The sequence below is a fragment of the Maniola hyperantus genome, chromosome 20, assembly GCF_902806685.2.
Source record: "Maniola hyperantus chromosome 20, iAphHyp1.2, whole genome shotgun sequence".
NCBI classification, from domain to species: domain Eukaryota; kingdom Metazoa; phylum Arthropoda; class Insecta; order Lepidoptera; family Nymphalidae; genus Maniola; species Maniola hyperantus.
The window spans coordinates 3,199,258-3,213,427 of NC_048555.1; the positions used below are offsets into that span (position 1 = coordinate 3,199,258).

The following is a 14,170-nucleotide window of genomic DNA, read 5'->3' on the forward strand; positions in this document are numbered from 1 at the left end:
AATAAAAGGAAAAAGTGACTGACTGACTGACTGATCTATCAACGATTCAATGCAAAGCTGGATGGATCGGGCTGAAATTTGGCATGCAGATGGCTATTATGACGTAGACATCTGCTAAGAAATGATTTTTGAAAATCTAAGGGGGTAAAATAAGGGTTTGAAATTGATGTAGTCCACGTGGACGAAATCGCAAGCATAAGCTAGTTGATATACAAGAAACTGGCTGACTGACATATCAATGTTCAGCTGAAACCAGAGATATTGTATGAGCACCTGTTACGTAGAATAAAAATGTTTTTTTAAACCAATAACTACCTACCCTTATTATAAATGCGACCTGTTTTTGAAGCAACTTTTTGATTTATAAATAAGCCCTCGAAGATTTTCAATAAATAACTTACAGAAAGCTACTCGATTATACCATAAGAAACTACGTGCCTCCGGCTCACGAGGCACGTAATTGCTAAATTACACCGGTTTAGTATGCAAAACGCGAAAAATAAACATTTTCCCACTTTATAAAGGCAACATATCGTAAAAACAGCCAATTTCGGTATAAAAAGACGATTATCGTGAATATAAAACTTGTTCTCGATACGACGGAATGATAGGATGATGGACGTATGGGTGGGTTTACCACGATTTTTGGTAGCGGTACAGGAATCTTTACGGCTGAATTTATTTGCGGCCCAGGTGGGAGCGGGTGCGTCCTATGGGGCGGCCAGCGTGTAGTACAAACTCTTTATATTTACAAGAAATTGGGAGGAAGACGCACTCTTATTATTTACAAGAAATTGGAAGGAAGACGCGCGGACGTGCCCTAATCGCGAGCGGGTGCCGAGCGGCATCGCGCCCGCTGCCCGCCCCGCAATGACGCACCTCCTCCCAGCTGGGCCGCAGACTAAGTCCTACCTGAAATTATGCAAAATATCCTACAGCTCTCCAATAGTACGGCATGCCTTTTTATGACTTTACAGTTAAATCTATTACATTCTTGTGAAGTGTTCGAACTTAGAACTGTTTTCTAAACATTTCTCATAATGAATCTTTAATGATTTTGAAACCACAATTTAAATTAAATTGTGGGGCTAGTGATAGGTATAGGCAGAGTTAAATGCGTCTCAAAACTGTTTCTTTAGGTTTAGAAATTGAAGCTAGGAATAGTTAATACGATCCTAGCTTCAATTTCCTAGCTTGTATAAGTCCTTGACTTGTCTGTATAAAATTTGTTTTAAACTAGGACTGTCCCGATTAAATTGTGCAGTATTGTTACCCTCTTTATAGTCGATACTTTGACGAGATTGTATAATAACCATAATAACATGGGGCATGTAAACAATGGTATGATTAATATTTAAGATGAAAAAAGCTGGTAGCCTTAAAAGAACTTTTGTTTCTTTTTTGATGCAAAAGAGAAACTACATTGTATGTTTACTTTTATAAGCGCTGTTTTATAAATAAGTAGGTAATTACTATGTACGATAATTTGTTATCGATAATTATTCATTTTGAGAAGAACCTACTTGATTAAAATATTTTAGTATTTTGCAAGGCTGGACGAGGTGATTGCAGAAAAGACGTTAGCGTGTCGAGCAGGCGGTGTCCCGCGGCGGGAAGGCAATCACTCAAAGCATATTGACTGGTTAAGAGCCTGCTCAACTGGAAATGTTATTGTTTACGTTCCTGTTGAAGAAAATAATGATTGAAGTTTTACATGTACGAAGAGGCCATCGTCAAACTATTCCTATAAATATGATTATAGGATAAATCGCTTTGGTATGCCGCTAAGCTATCAGTATAATCACTATAGGTGTGATCATTATTCATTAATCGTTAGTAAGTAACGATTAGGTAATGAATACATTTTTTACAAAGTAATTCATACTATTTTAGCGTTTAAACTACCGTGAGTGATTTCCATTATAAATACTATCTGTCCCGGCTTACTCACGTGTGTAGTCGACGTTAGCCCGACTAGTTTCGAACCCATCCGGGGTCCTTTTTCAAGGGAGTCAAAACCGCGGCGCGTGCGCGGACGGACTCCCTTGAAAAACGACCCCGGATGGGTTCGAAACTAGTCGGGCTAACGTCGACTACACACGTGAGTAAGCCGGGACAGATAGTATTTATAATTCATACTAAGTGATATTTTATTGTTTAAAACGCACATAACTCCGAAAAGTTAGAGGTACGTGCCCGAGATCGAACCCTCAACACCCCGAATAGAAGGCAGTCATCTAACCACAAGTCTATCACCGCTCTCTAGTACATTCATCATCATGATCAACCCATCGCCGGCTCACTACAGAACACGGGTCTCCTCTCAGAGTGAGAAGGGTTTTGGCCATAGTCTACCACGCTGGCCAAGTGCGGATTGGCAGACTTCACACACCTTTGAGAACATTATGGAGAACTCTCAGGCATGCAGGTTTCCTCACGATATTTTCCTTCACCGTTAAAGCAAGTGATATTTTAATTACTTAAAAACGCACATAACTCCGAAAAGTTAGAGGTGCGTGCCCGGGATCGAACCCCCGACCTCCGATTGTAAGGCGGACGTCCTAACCACTAGGCTACCACAGCTTCTAGCTCTAGTACATTAGTGGATAGTTATTTATTTATTTATAAGAGGTAGGTTCAACTAAGCCGACTTAAGAAAATTGCTCAAGAAAATCTCCGACTCGACGTAATCCCTTGGTGGTCGCATAAGCAATTTACTTGAGTACCCACCTAGTTGATAATTTTATCACGAACTGATTATTACTTGCTGATTACAGGGTTTGCTTGTGCCAAGGTTGGCTTATTTAATTTGTATGATGACGTTGTTCAATTAAAGATCGTTGATGTTGTTTGTTTAATTTCTCTCTTACAGCCGTTCTCAGAGTAGCTTAATCGTTACTTAAGTTTAGTCAAAACGAGACAGAGCTATATCTCTTACATAAATCTGGCTCGTTTTAACTCAACGACTTTAAGTAACGATTAGCGACTCTGAGTACGACGGTTAGTCATCTTTACCTTTTGAGTATTAATTCAAATACCTACCTATTGCTATTCTAGAAAACAATTCTGTTTATCTTCAACCATCCTAATGATTCCTAGATTTCACTACTAAACTACTACCTCTAACACTATCTACTATCATTTTCCTTAACTTCCTAAGTACCTGCAACTGGGTCATATATCGTATGTAACTGAGAATATAATAGAATGAGGTCGTATATAAAAACCTGACACTGCAAAATGGAGATCATCATTATTAATTTCTAGTGTCATTTTGGCCTGTGACAAAACTATGTTTTAGTTTTATTCTAAGGGCCTATTTCACAACCTCCAGATAAACTTTATACCTAACGAATAAATTTGTCATTTTTCGCAATTTTGTCACAGTTTTTGTATTGGGAATCTGTCAAAATGTCAAATTTATCCGTTACATAAAGTTTATGTGGTGGTTGTGAAACAGGTCCTGAGAATGATGTGCTTTAGATTTTTTTCTGTGGGTATCTTCGAAAAAAGCCAGTCTTTTCTCGACTAATTCTGTTAAACATAAGTAATACTCTAGTATTATCTTTTTCCGCCGAGAGCATTATGTAAAAGATGGCAATTTTAGACCTGTCGTTATAGTTTAGAGTTTGTGTACAACTGAGTAGGTTACACTATTAGCAGAGTCATTTTGTTTTCTTTGTGTACAGGTATGTAAACCAAACATAGACTGCACATCGCCAGACAACAAGTGGCGGTACATCGAACAGTTCGAATGCCTGGGCACCGAACAGAAGCTGATGAAAGAGATGCGACTCTCTTTCCCCAGTGGCCACTCTTCCTTCTCTGCCTACACTATGTTCTATTTTGCGGTAAGTTGGAACAACTTTATTAAAATTCATTAAGACTTTTGCTCTTAAAAATTCATACAGCACCCAGATTGGATTCAATTGGTCAGTAACCTGTTGAGCCTTCTGTACCTAAAGTTTTTTTTAGAATAGAATAGTATAGCAATATTTTTATTCAAGTAAACTTTTACAAGTGTACTTACCTACTTTTGAATTGCCATCTGCATCTGCCAGTATTCGATTCATATGCATATACTGCTGAAGATTAAAATATAAAGGACAGAAGTTTAAGAGCGTTTAGTGGTAATATACATAAAGTTGGAGTGAAATGCTGTATTTTACAGCTTTGGATGATATTCCTATTCCCTCACTTTAAAATAAATCTATTTAGCAGTAGTTTAGCATATGCCTTTGCCTTTTATGACAACAAAAATCATCGCAAAATCACCTGTACCGTGCAAGCCGGATCTGACTTAAATTCTCCCTCATAGCTTTGCACCGTGTCGATATTTGTTCTGCCCCAATAAACTTGGTAAAAAAGCCTATTACTTTGTAAACAGAACGGAGACTCACTCCCCTATAAGTAAATCCGTAAACTGATATGGGCAGTCCATTTACATTTTTATGGGTTATGGTTTTGTATCACTCGTCGATAGTGATTCGCTTTAGTTAAGAAGTAGGTAGGCACTTTTCTCGAAAGTCTAAATTGTGCAGAAGTATATTCATTTTAAGCAACATCTGTGATCGTAGGTAGGTATAGTACGCAACAGGTCGCTTACTTACCCGTTTGTACAACCGTTTGTACCCGTTGGCAAGTGGCAACCCCATAGTTGCGCGGAGGGGAAACTAGGCAACCAACTCCTTGGGGTATAATCTTTCAGTTGATGCTCGATTTCCATAAATAACTCATAAGAGAAGTTGATGAAATTTTTTTTTTACATCATTGGCACGTGGTTTAGGCAATGTATCAATGCATCATGTGCGATGTATCAATTTACACATTATCTACTATAAATTCTCTATCACAATTAATGAACAGATGAGGGTAGATATATTTCTAATAACGGATCTTAGACCACACCTGGTTAGCACGAGGGCTGTGCGGGGCATCCCCATCCCTATTGCCTGTCGACCTGTCGCGAACTATACGTGAGATGCCCGTGGCGTCTTCAGTACAATAGCAATGGTGAAAAGTACCTCACGTAGTAACACTTTCGTTACGTATACCTCTTCTGTGTATGAACTATGAAATATGGAAACAATGAACATGTGCATGTTATTGTATAATGATTTTTCACGCATGTGTTTTGAGTAGGTGGTATTTCTTTGTCATTTTCATGACTAGAATATGAACTATGAATATTACACTCACTTGCAAGTACCTACATTAAACAGCCGTCATCAACCGATAGACATCCACTGCTGGACATAAGTCTCTTGTAGTGACTTCCACACGCCACTGTCTTGCGCCGCCTGAAATCTGAATGCAGCGGCTCGTTGCGACTCCTTTGATGTCATTTGTCCATTGTAGTGGGGTTTAACAACGCTACCTACGCATTTCGATGCGTCGCCATTCTAGCACCTTGGGTCCCCAACGCCACGACTATCGGTTCTTCGAATTATGTACCCGCCCATTGCCACTTCAGTTTCGCAACTCGTTGGGTTATGTCGGTTATCTTGATTCTTCTATTTGATCACTTAGAGCTGTGAGCATAGCTCACTCCTTCATCCGCTGAGTAACTCGGAGCTTCTTATGAGGTACATAGCTGGTGTATATCATCACTAGTTTTTAAACGTAATAATTAAACCGTATGTTATTTATTCTATTTCAGTTCTACCTTCAAAAACGTTTCACCTGGCGCGGGTCGAAGCTCCTTCGTCACGGTATACAATTCGTGTTGATCATGATGGCCTGGTACACCGTGATGACTCGAGTTTCCGACTACAAGCACCACTGGAGCGATGTTCTCAGCGGTTTCAGTATCGGATTGCTCTACGCCATTATCATTGTAAGTTCATTTTGGATTGGAACTGCTACGTCTAATTGCCTGGTACCTGTGAAACATGTGAAAGAAAACTGCTTCCATTTCATAGAACTTCTAGATGCGAACTTGATAGTCTCAGATCTTTTTTCGGATGGGAGTTAATGCTCATACACTTTTGTCGAAATGAACATTTTGCCAAACAGAACAGCTGTTTTGAAGCTGCCATCTTTTATCGAGATGATATGAAGTAGTTTGAATTAATTAAAAGCTTTAGTTAAAAGTTTTTTCATCTAGTAATGTATGTAGGTGATTATGATAAAATCCTTTAGCCGACTAATTTTAGATCGCGCGAGCTTTTTTCAACTGCACGTAAAGATTACACACAATTTTTTTTCTAAATAAAAAACGGTTTTTCACAGTTCTCATTTGTCTCCGGCCTCCGCAAAACGCCGCGACGGCAATCAGCCAACCACCACGACAACGAGCTCACCACCAACGGCAACACCCGGTCACCCACTGGTTGGAATGTTTGACACTCCCCTGAGTCTCATAGTTCCTTGAGCGAAGAGGAACCATGACCCCCGAACGTGTCGTGGATCTCCCATGAGTATATGGACCTCTAAAGTCTGAACTCTTTTAACGTAAGCAGTTTTCAGTTTATAAGACGACTGTGTGAAGTTCGATGATTGAACTCTGAATTTATGAGACCCTGGTATTTGGTTGGTGAAATTTGGTGAAGTGTCAAATATTAGAAAATCACAAAAATTACTACTTTTATGACTGACTACTTAAATACAAAAAGGGTGTTTAATGCAACGCATCAATCAGCTTAAAATTGCTAAGCGACGTTCTCGCAAAAATGTCTTCTATTTCAGATTGTGACTTATTTATTATTTGCAAATGCGTAGCGTGATTAATCCCCAAGAAGAAAATATTGAAACGTAAAGAAACTGTAAACATTTTGCCTCTTAATTTTGTTTCTAACATGCACTAGTATATTATATAGAACAACTTTTTAAGATGTAGATAATAATTAATGTAAGATAGAATTGTTTTTTTCAGTCATGTGATTCTCTAGAATGATAGAGTAATAATTGTATTTATATACGTATCGTATCACATATTATTCAGAGGGATTGGTGCATTATTGCGTAAATATAATAAGCAAATATAGATGGTTTTCGCTTATTCCGTTTATTCACCCTAAAACAGCCACCCTAGGGTGTATAATCGTAAACGCGTGTCCGTCTATCCGCCCCGGATTAAAAAATAATATACAAATTCCGTTATGGGGGGATAGACATGTTTCCGACTATACATCCTAGAGTAATTGTTTTAGGGTGGATAAGCGGAAAAAGCCATTAATTTCGCTTATTCCGTTTATCCACCCTAAAACAGCAACCCTACTGTGGGTGTAAACTGGGAAATGTGTGTTGGTTTATCCATCCTAGATTAAAAAATAATATACAAATTCCGTTATCAGGGGGACACACGTTTTCGAGTATGTACAATGTACATCCTAAAATGGTTATTTTAGGGTGGATAAAATAAATATACCGTCAATTTACCGTATTCGATATTTAAAATTTAAAAGCAATTTCAGATCTGATATCTGAAAGAGTTAATAAAAGACATTTCGATAGATACTAGATAGTTAAGTACATATTTATTAGGCAATTCTAGAAAATACTAAAGCGTCAATTAAGAAAAATAGCTGTTAACTGTACTAAATTAGATCTAGCAATAAAAAGTTATGATTTTCGTGAACAAATAAGTAAGTACTTTTTCTGTAAAAAGACCTTACCTAACAAAATATTTGAATGTCTAGTTAAAAATGTTGATTGGAGTATTTTATATAAAAAAAGGTTTAAATTAATATCGTTACTGAAAAATATACTTACAATATTATGTAGGTCCATCACAGCTAACTATTCTGCAATGTCTGCTAACAATCTCTAAACTAAATTGTTAAAGCCTGCTGGTACGCTCGTTATTTTTATTATTGTACACTTTTTAATTGCCAATGTTGAATTTGTAAATATGTTATACTTAGCTAGTCTCAGGGGATTGATGTAAGGATTCTTACGATAATAGATTCATCCAAATCTGTTCAGCCAATTAGAAGTTATGGTGGAATATAGAAACTGACAATACATACAAACCATACCCTGAAAACATTACACTCCTCTTTTTGTGCAGTCGTGTAATAATCAGGCGATAGTAACCAGTATGCGTCCAGTCTAATAAAGCGAACAGTACGCGCCAGAAAATAATGTCGTACATCGACCTTTAGAAGGAGATAGCGTATTTGTAGAGAATTGCCTCTGTCGTTGAGACCGACAAAGCGTCATATAGCTATGAGTGACAGAGACAACGCTCTAGAAAGCCGAAATGTCATTCTGGAGGTCGATGTACATTATTTTCTGCTGCGTACTGTACGTCTGAATTCGATATATTAAGTGCGAAGGCCCTTAACTTTCTATAGCGAAACACAATCGATCTGCGTGGTCGATAACACATTTCCACAGATTATTATTTTAACCCCTCGTCTTCCATACAGATGCACATTTCATATTAAGTCAATTTGTCGGCTTGTCACGTTTGAATTGCTTGTATGACAGTATTATGAGATCTGTTGCAACTTTACTACGCATAGAGATTTATTTATGTACACGCGGTTTAAGCACTTATAGCATTTAAGTTGAAGCCTATAATTCAATGAATGCAACATGAATGTCAATGCACATAGCATGTGCACTATTGTGCAATGTAAAATTTATTGTAAAGGCATTTATACATGAGGTGCATTTTTATTATATTATGATACCTTACATCACATCAGTTAAAGGCAAATACTAAGAAAATACGTGTTAAGTTTTACAGAGCACCTATAAGTAGGGGCTCGTTTTTAAATTCCAAATAAACTTTAACTGACAAGACTTTTGACAGATTTTCAATGCAAAAACTGTCAAAATTAATCACATACAATCAGTACAGTAGCCGGCAGGAAATATTGTACATCGACCTTTAGTAAGAGGTTTCGGCTTTGTAGAAGCCTCCTAGTCTCTTAGTCTTGGTTGGTTTGGTCTCTGTCACTCATACCTATGTGACATTTTGTCGGTCTCAACGACAGAGGCAATGCTCTACAAATACGCTATCTCCTTCTAGAAAACGTCATATAGGTATGAGTGACAGAGACAACGCTCTACAAAGCCGAAATATCATCCTGAAGGTCGATGTACATTACTTTGGGCCGCGAACTGTACCAGGGTTTTTCTCAGTTAAACATTGTTTGGTAATTGAAAAATCGGCCTTTAATCAGCTAACTTTATTGGTTTAGAAAATATAAAGATATATTATTATAAGGTGTTGGTTTAATAATAATATAAATAATTATGCTAGTTAAGTACATAAAAAAGTATTCTTTCTAAATCCTTTCTACTTACGACTACTCTATGTTAAATATATATTTACTTTTTTATATATATTTGATCAAATGTCAAGATAGCCTTAGTAGATAGTACAATTATATTATTATTAAGATATTTTTTAAATTATAACAGGTATTTTATAATAACGAATTTGAGTGCATTTTTACTCACTTTTTTAGTAAAAAAGTTACAAGGCACGTTTATTTATTAGTAGATATAGATATAAAAATACCCTGTCTTGAAGACATTGGGTTGTATTTTTATTCTGTGATATATTTAGAGGTGTAAATAAAAAGGGCTAGAACCCAGAGCCGTAGAGCCAATTGAAAAAATGTAAATAAAAATATTGCAGTGGTTTATGAAAGTTGCTGAATTAGCGTTTATTAGGCGTATCAAAATAAATGTGCTTATTTATTGTTAATAGAAAATTTTGAAAATTCTTGTCAATTCTAATGTACTTTAAATGGGGGCAACTTTGCTTATTAATGAAGCTCTAACCATTTAAATGGTTTTTTGTCTTACTATTAGCTATACATCGATGACCAAAAACGCCTAATTTATACTAATTCTTTGATAAACGGCTGTGCTACTATGCTAAAAAATCCTAATGCTTTTTTATTGGTCTATAGCCATCTTCGCAATATTGCCTTTCTAATAAAACTGGTTTGGAGCACATCGGTTGGATGATTTCAAAGTCAAGACTGGTAGAGACATTTTTTGTATTTTAATAGAGATTAAAGTTTTTTCAAAGTTACATTGAACAGCAAAGTTACCCCGATTTTAGTTATATTATGTAGTTAATAAATAAGTAATGTTAATATCACAATTTAATGTATTTTTATATTATAACTTAAGAGACAGTTAAACATTGTAGATGGGCACCATAGATAAGAAAAATTTAGTTGGCACATTGAAAAAACCACTTAAAAGTATTGAAAAAAATATTTGAGTGGAATAAACTAGAATCGTTTATGAATTTAAAAACAAAAAGGTAAAAAAATTTAATGTCTTTTTTTTAATTGTACAAACATTCTTAAATTAGTAAATATTTGTCGTTACTATAAGGCTGGTCGAATAGTTATCAGGAATTTTTTGTCAGAACTCAGTTATCTTTATTGTCATACTGTGTGGCGAACATCAGAATTGTACTTTCGAAGCCGGAAAACTTCTGACAGGCTGCAGGGTCTAGCACAGAAATTTGAATCTGCAGACGTTTAAATAAATAGCAACTTTAGGTTCGACACAATAAAGTGCAATTCAGCTCGCACAGCACTGCACCACAAGTTTAACAAACGCCTTTCTTTCGATCGCGTAAACTCTTATCTCTCTCCCTCTCCCTCCCCCCTCTCTCTCTCTCTCTCTCTCTCATGAAATCGAAGGGCGTCAAGATACCGGCTGGCGTACATCGGAATTTTTCGGACCGACAGTAATTTCTGATAAAATATGCGGCCAGCTTAAATGATATAAAAAATTAATGATATAGGAGTACCTATCATAAATGTTTCAACTATCAGCTCATAGTACATAATATTTATTTACATTTTGAGTTATATAAAATGTTTCGTTACATATTTAATCTAAGCTATATTGTACAATGTTTACAATGCACTTATTTATTTTATATTGTAGTTTTGGAGAATGCACTGCCTATCACTAGTTTTTATTTGGCAGCTGCTTAATTGTAATGTTTTATAATGTACATAGTTTTAACACTGAAGCATAATAAACACGTTCTGAATTTAAAATATCTGTTTTTAATTGAGTCCTTAAAAATGAGACGTAATTAAATCTTAATTTTTGTAAAATTTTAAATTCATAGTTACCGCCATAGATACTTCTGTGGCGGAAACTCTGAATTCAAAATTTTGTTTCAAGAACAAGTCGCAAACCTTCGCAAACCTATCTGTGCTATAACTGAACCTTATAGCGTCCCCTATGAGAATGGTTTCAAAACTTGTGGTAAACTTATGTCGGTACCGTTGTTTCTGTATTCGTACATAGATGGCGCCAACATTCAAAGATATTCAAATAGGCATTGTATTGGAATTTTATCATTAGTACATTGCAATAAAGTTGCTAATAGCGTAGGTACGCTATTTCTTAAGTAAACTTGACTGTTCCACATTTTCAGGACAACAATCAGTTGAATATAAAATATTATGGAATTTTGCTCCTTGATCTGTTAGAACAGGGACTAAAATCCTATGACAGAAATGTTAATTTCCGCACATCTGGTTAAGTTTATCAAACCACCCACACTAGTTTTCTTGCAATGTTTTGCAATTATATTGTAGTAAATTAATAACGTTGAAAGTTATCACAGGTTATATCAAAATTTGTTGTGTTACAAAGTAAATTCGATATTACATAAATTCAAAGTAAAACCTGAGGCTTTTCCATAATGAAATGAAACCATGTTCGCATAAATGACTAACCCTACCCCACTTAGAGATTGCCTTTTTTATCAGCGATGCTTTATCATTGAGATTTCAATTCGCTGGCGAAACGGTCGTATTAAATTTTAACAGATTAAAAAAAATCAATGTTTTTTTTAAACTTGTTTGGTGACTGGTCTGTGTTGGTAACTAAATGAAAGTCCTGCGCAAATAACGGTGAATCCTTGGTGAATCTGTGACTAATGTGAAATGGCGTTTGACAAGTTGATGCTGAAAATTATATTGGACCTCTTTGTATTAGCATGCGGTAAGTAAGATTTTTAATATTAGTAACCACATCTAGCTGATGCCCGCGACTTTTTTAAAAGATACGATACCTATTTAAATCATATACTACATGTCTACTTGGTCTACATACTTACCTACTATTCTAGGAGCCCATGATAATCGTCTTAAATACTTGGTGAATATCAGTACCCATATTATAAACGCGAAAGTGTGTTTGTTTGTTGATTTGATGGTTTGTCGGTTTGTCCTTTAATCACGTCGCAGCGGTGCAACGAATTGACGTGATTTTTTGCATTGGTATAGATAAAGACCTGGAGAGTGACATTGGGGCCGATTCTCTTGTACACAATCTCTAAACTAAACTAAATTTCCGATGTAACTTAATTTATTATTACTTTGTAACTACAATTTTTGGTACATGAATAATAAAAATAAAATAAATTAATTAATTAACAGGTCTAAATCTAGTGCCATCCTTTTCAGCAAGCAACATTATGAAAGGGATAGCAATAGATTTAGGCGTGACATTTTAGTTTAGTTTAGAGATTGTGTACAATGGAATTAGCCACATAGTCTACTTTTTATCCCGGAAAATCAAAGAGTTCCTACGGGATTTTTAAAAACCTGATTCCACGCGGACGAAGTCGCGGGCATCAGCTAGTAATAAAATATATTGAAGTACACCATAACCACTCTTTGGTTATATTTTCAGCTCACTTGTACTTTGTAGAGGATAGGTACGTATAAGTACCTACATTATTATTTTATCCTCATACATTACCTATTCATTACGTATGATTATGTGGTCGGTATGATTATACTTACAGGGATGTATAATCATACTGACTCCGTACTTCTTATGAATGAATACTTATTGTACCTTGGTACGTAGTAGTTACTAGTTAAATATGGTTCCATTGTTTTACACTGCTGATTTACTGTCTCTAATCAATTTGAAAAGACATCTAGAGTTCTAGACACATCTTTTGTTATTTTCTTATCTTTAGTTAAATTTTTTTTATTGTAGGGTAGGTACACATTTTTTTTGCGATATACGAGTAGGTGCCGCATGTTCACGGCACTGAAGTTGAGACTTGAAGTTGGAGGCTTAGGCAGTGGTCCGACCGCCGACGATGAACGAGAAACGAGTAGAACTAGAAACGAGTGTGTAGTTTCGATTGTTCTGTCACCGGGTTATAAGCGAGTGTGCAAGTGCGACGAGCGATTACTCGCGCCATTCGCCCGCGGTCGTTCAGTCCTGCGCAAACCTGCGCTCGCGTTACGCGTGTTCAAGCGAGCGAGCTTCGCTGAACGAATATCGCTGAGCGAGTTTATTTTTGAAAGCTCGTCGCTCAGCGACAAAACTAGTAAAGCGAGTCGTCGCCGGCCGGCAGTGTGAACAGTCCGAGAGCAACTTTTGATATATGCATCGCTTTCGTTTACACGGAATGTACATTTATTGTGCGTTTCTTGAGAGAGAAAATCGCCGATAGTTGGTCGTTTCTCGCCGGCGGTTGGACCACTGCCTTAAAATGGTTAGAACCCATAGCTTATATCCAGATTAGGTATAATATACGGTAGGTATACCTATATCTAACAATATATTACAATCTAGTTACAATCTTGATTACCTTTGAATGCCTTTAGTTCACTACGGACCTGCAGAGGTCATATAATGCAATCGTCTAGAAAATCTTTTTATCTACCTGCTATATTATGTATAATAATAATTAAAATCGCACCTCGATCGCAATCGACTTGCGAACCTCTTGCTTTTTGAAAGTCTGTTAAAAAATATAGATGCCTCCTAGATGCCTCATGAAAAATAATTAAGAAATAATATCTAACAGGGTATTTTACCCTTTTTAGGGTTCCGTACCTCAAAAGGAAAAAATAAATTTATAGGATCACTTCGTTGTCTGTCTGTATGGAAAAATCCGAAAAAAGTGAATTTGTGGTTACATCACAAAAAATAATATTAAAATGTGTTCATGAACAAATAATTAGTATTTTCAACTTTCAAAGTAAGATTAATATACGAAGTGGGGTATTCATAATATAAAAAGGCTTTACCTGTACATTCTAAAACAGATTGTTACTTATTTTTATGAATTATAGTTTTTAATTTATTGTGCAAAATGTCAAAAAATACTACTAGTAGGTACGGAACCTTCGGTGCGCGAGTGTGACTCGAACTTGGCTAGTTTTTTTATTTTCTTCGGAATAGAGAAACACGTCCTGCA

The 14,170-nt window shown here is 36.1% G+C and overlaps 4 protein-coding genes across 4 annotated transcripts in view; 2 read left to right on the plus strand and 2 right to left on the minus strand.

The window, feature by feature from the left end:
- The window catches only part of LOC117991549 (putative phosphatidate phosphatase), a 105,595-nt gene extending 98,131 nt beyond the window's left edge, over positions 1-7,464 (plus strand). The window contains exons 4-6 of the mRNA XM_034979143.2: positions 3,690-3,851; positions 5,660-5,836; positions 6,232-7,464. Coding sequence (XP_034835034.1) covers positions 3,690-3,851; positions 5,660-5,836; positions 6,232-6,345 — 453 coding nt within the window. The 3' untranslated portion in view covers positions 6,346-7,464. The remainder of the gene's footprint in view (positions 1-3,689; positions 3,852-5,659; positions 5,837-6,231) is intronic.
- The window catches only part of LOC117991552 (putative phosphatidate phosphatase), a 362,451-nt gene that overhangs the window by 340,605 nt on the left and 7,676 nt on the right, over positions 1-14,170 (plus strand). The window contains exon 2 of the mRNA XM_034979146.2: positions 11,770-11,946. Coding sequence (XP_034835037.1) covers positions 11,889-11,946 — 58 coding nt within the window. The 5' untranslated portion in view covers positions 11,770-11,888. The remainder of the gene's footprint in view (positions 1-11,769; positions 11,947-14,170) is intronic.
- Positions 1-14,170, minus strand: part of LOC117991780 (mitochondrial potassium channel ATP-binding subunit) — a 325,288-nt gene that overhangs the window by 185,669 nt on the left and 125,449 nt on the right. The gene's annotated exons all lie outside the window — the stretch shown is intronic.
- LOC117992053 (dystrophin-like) overlaps positions 1-14,170 on the minus strand; it is a 248,937-nt gene that overhangs the window by 113,206 nt on the left and 121,561 nt on the right. The window lies entirely within an intron of this gene.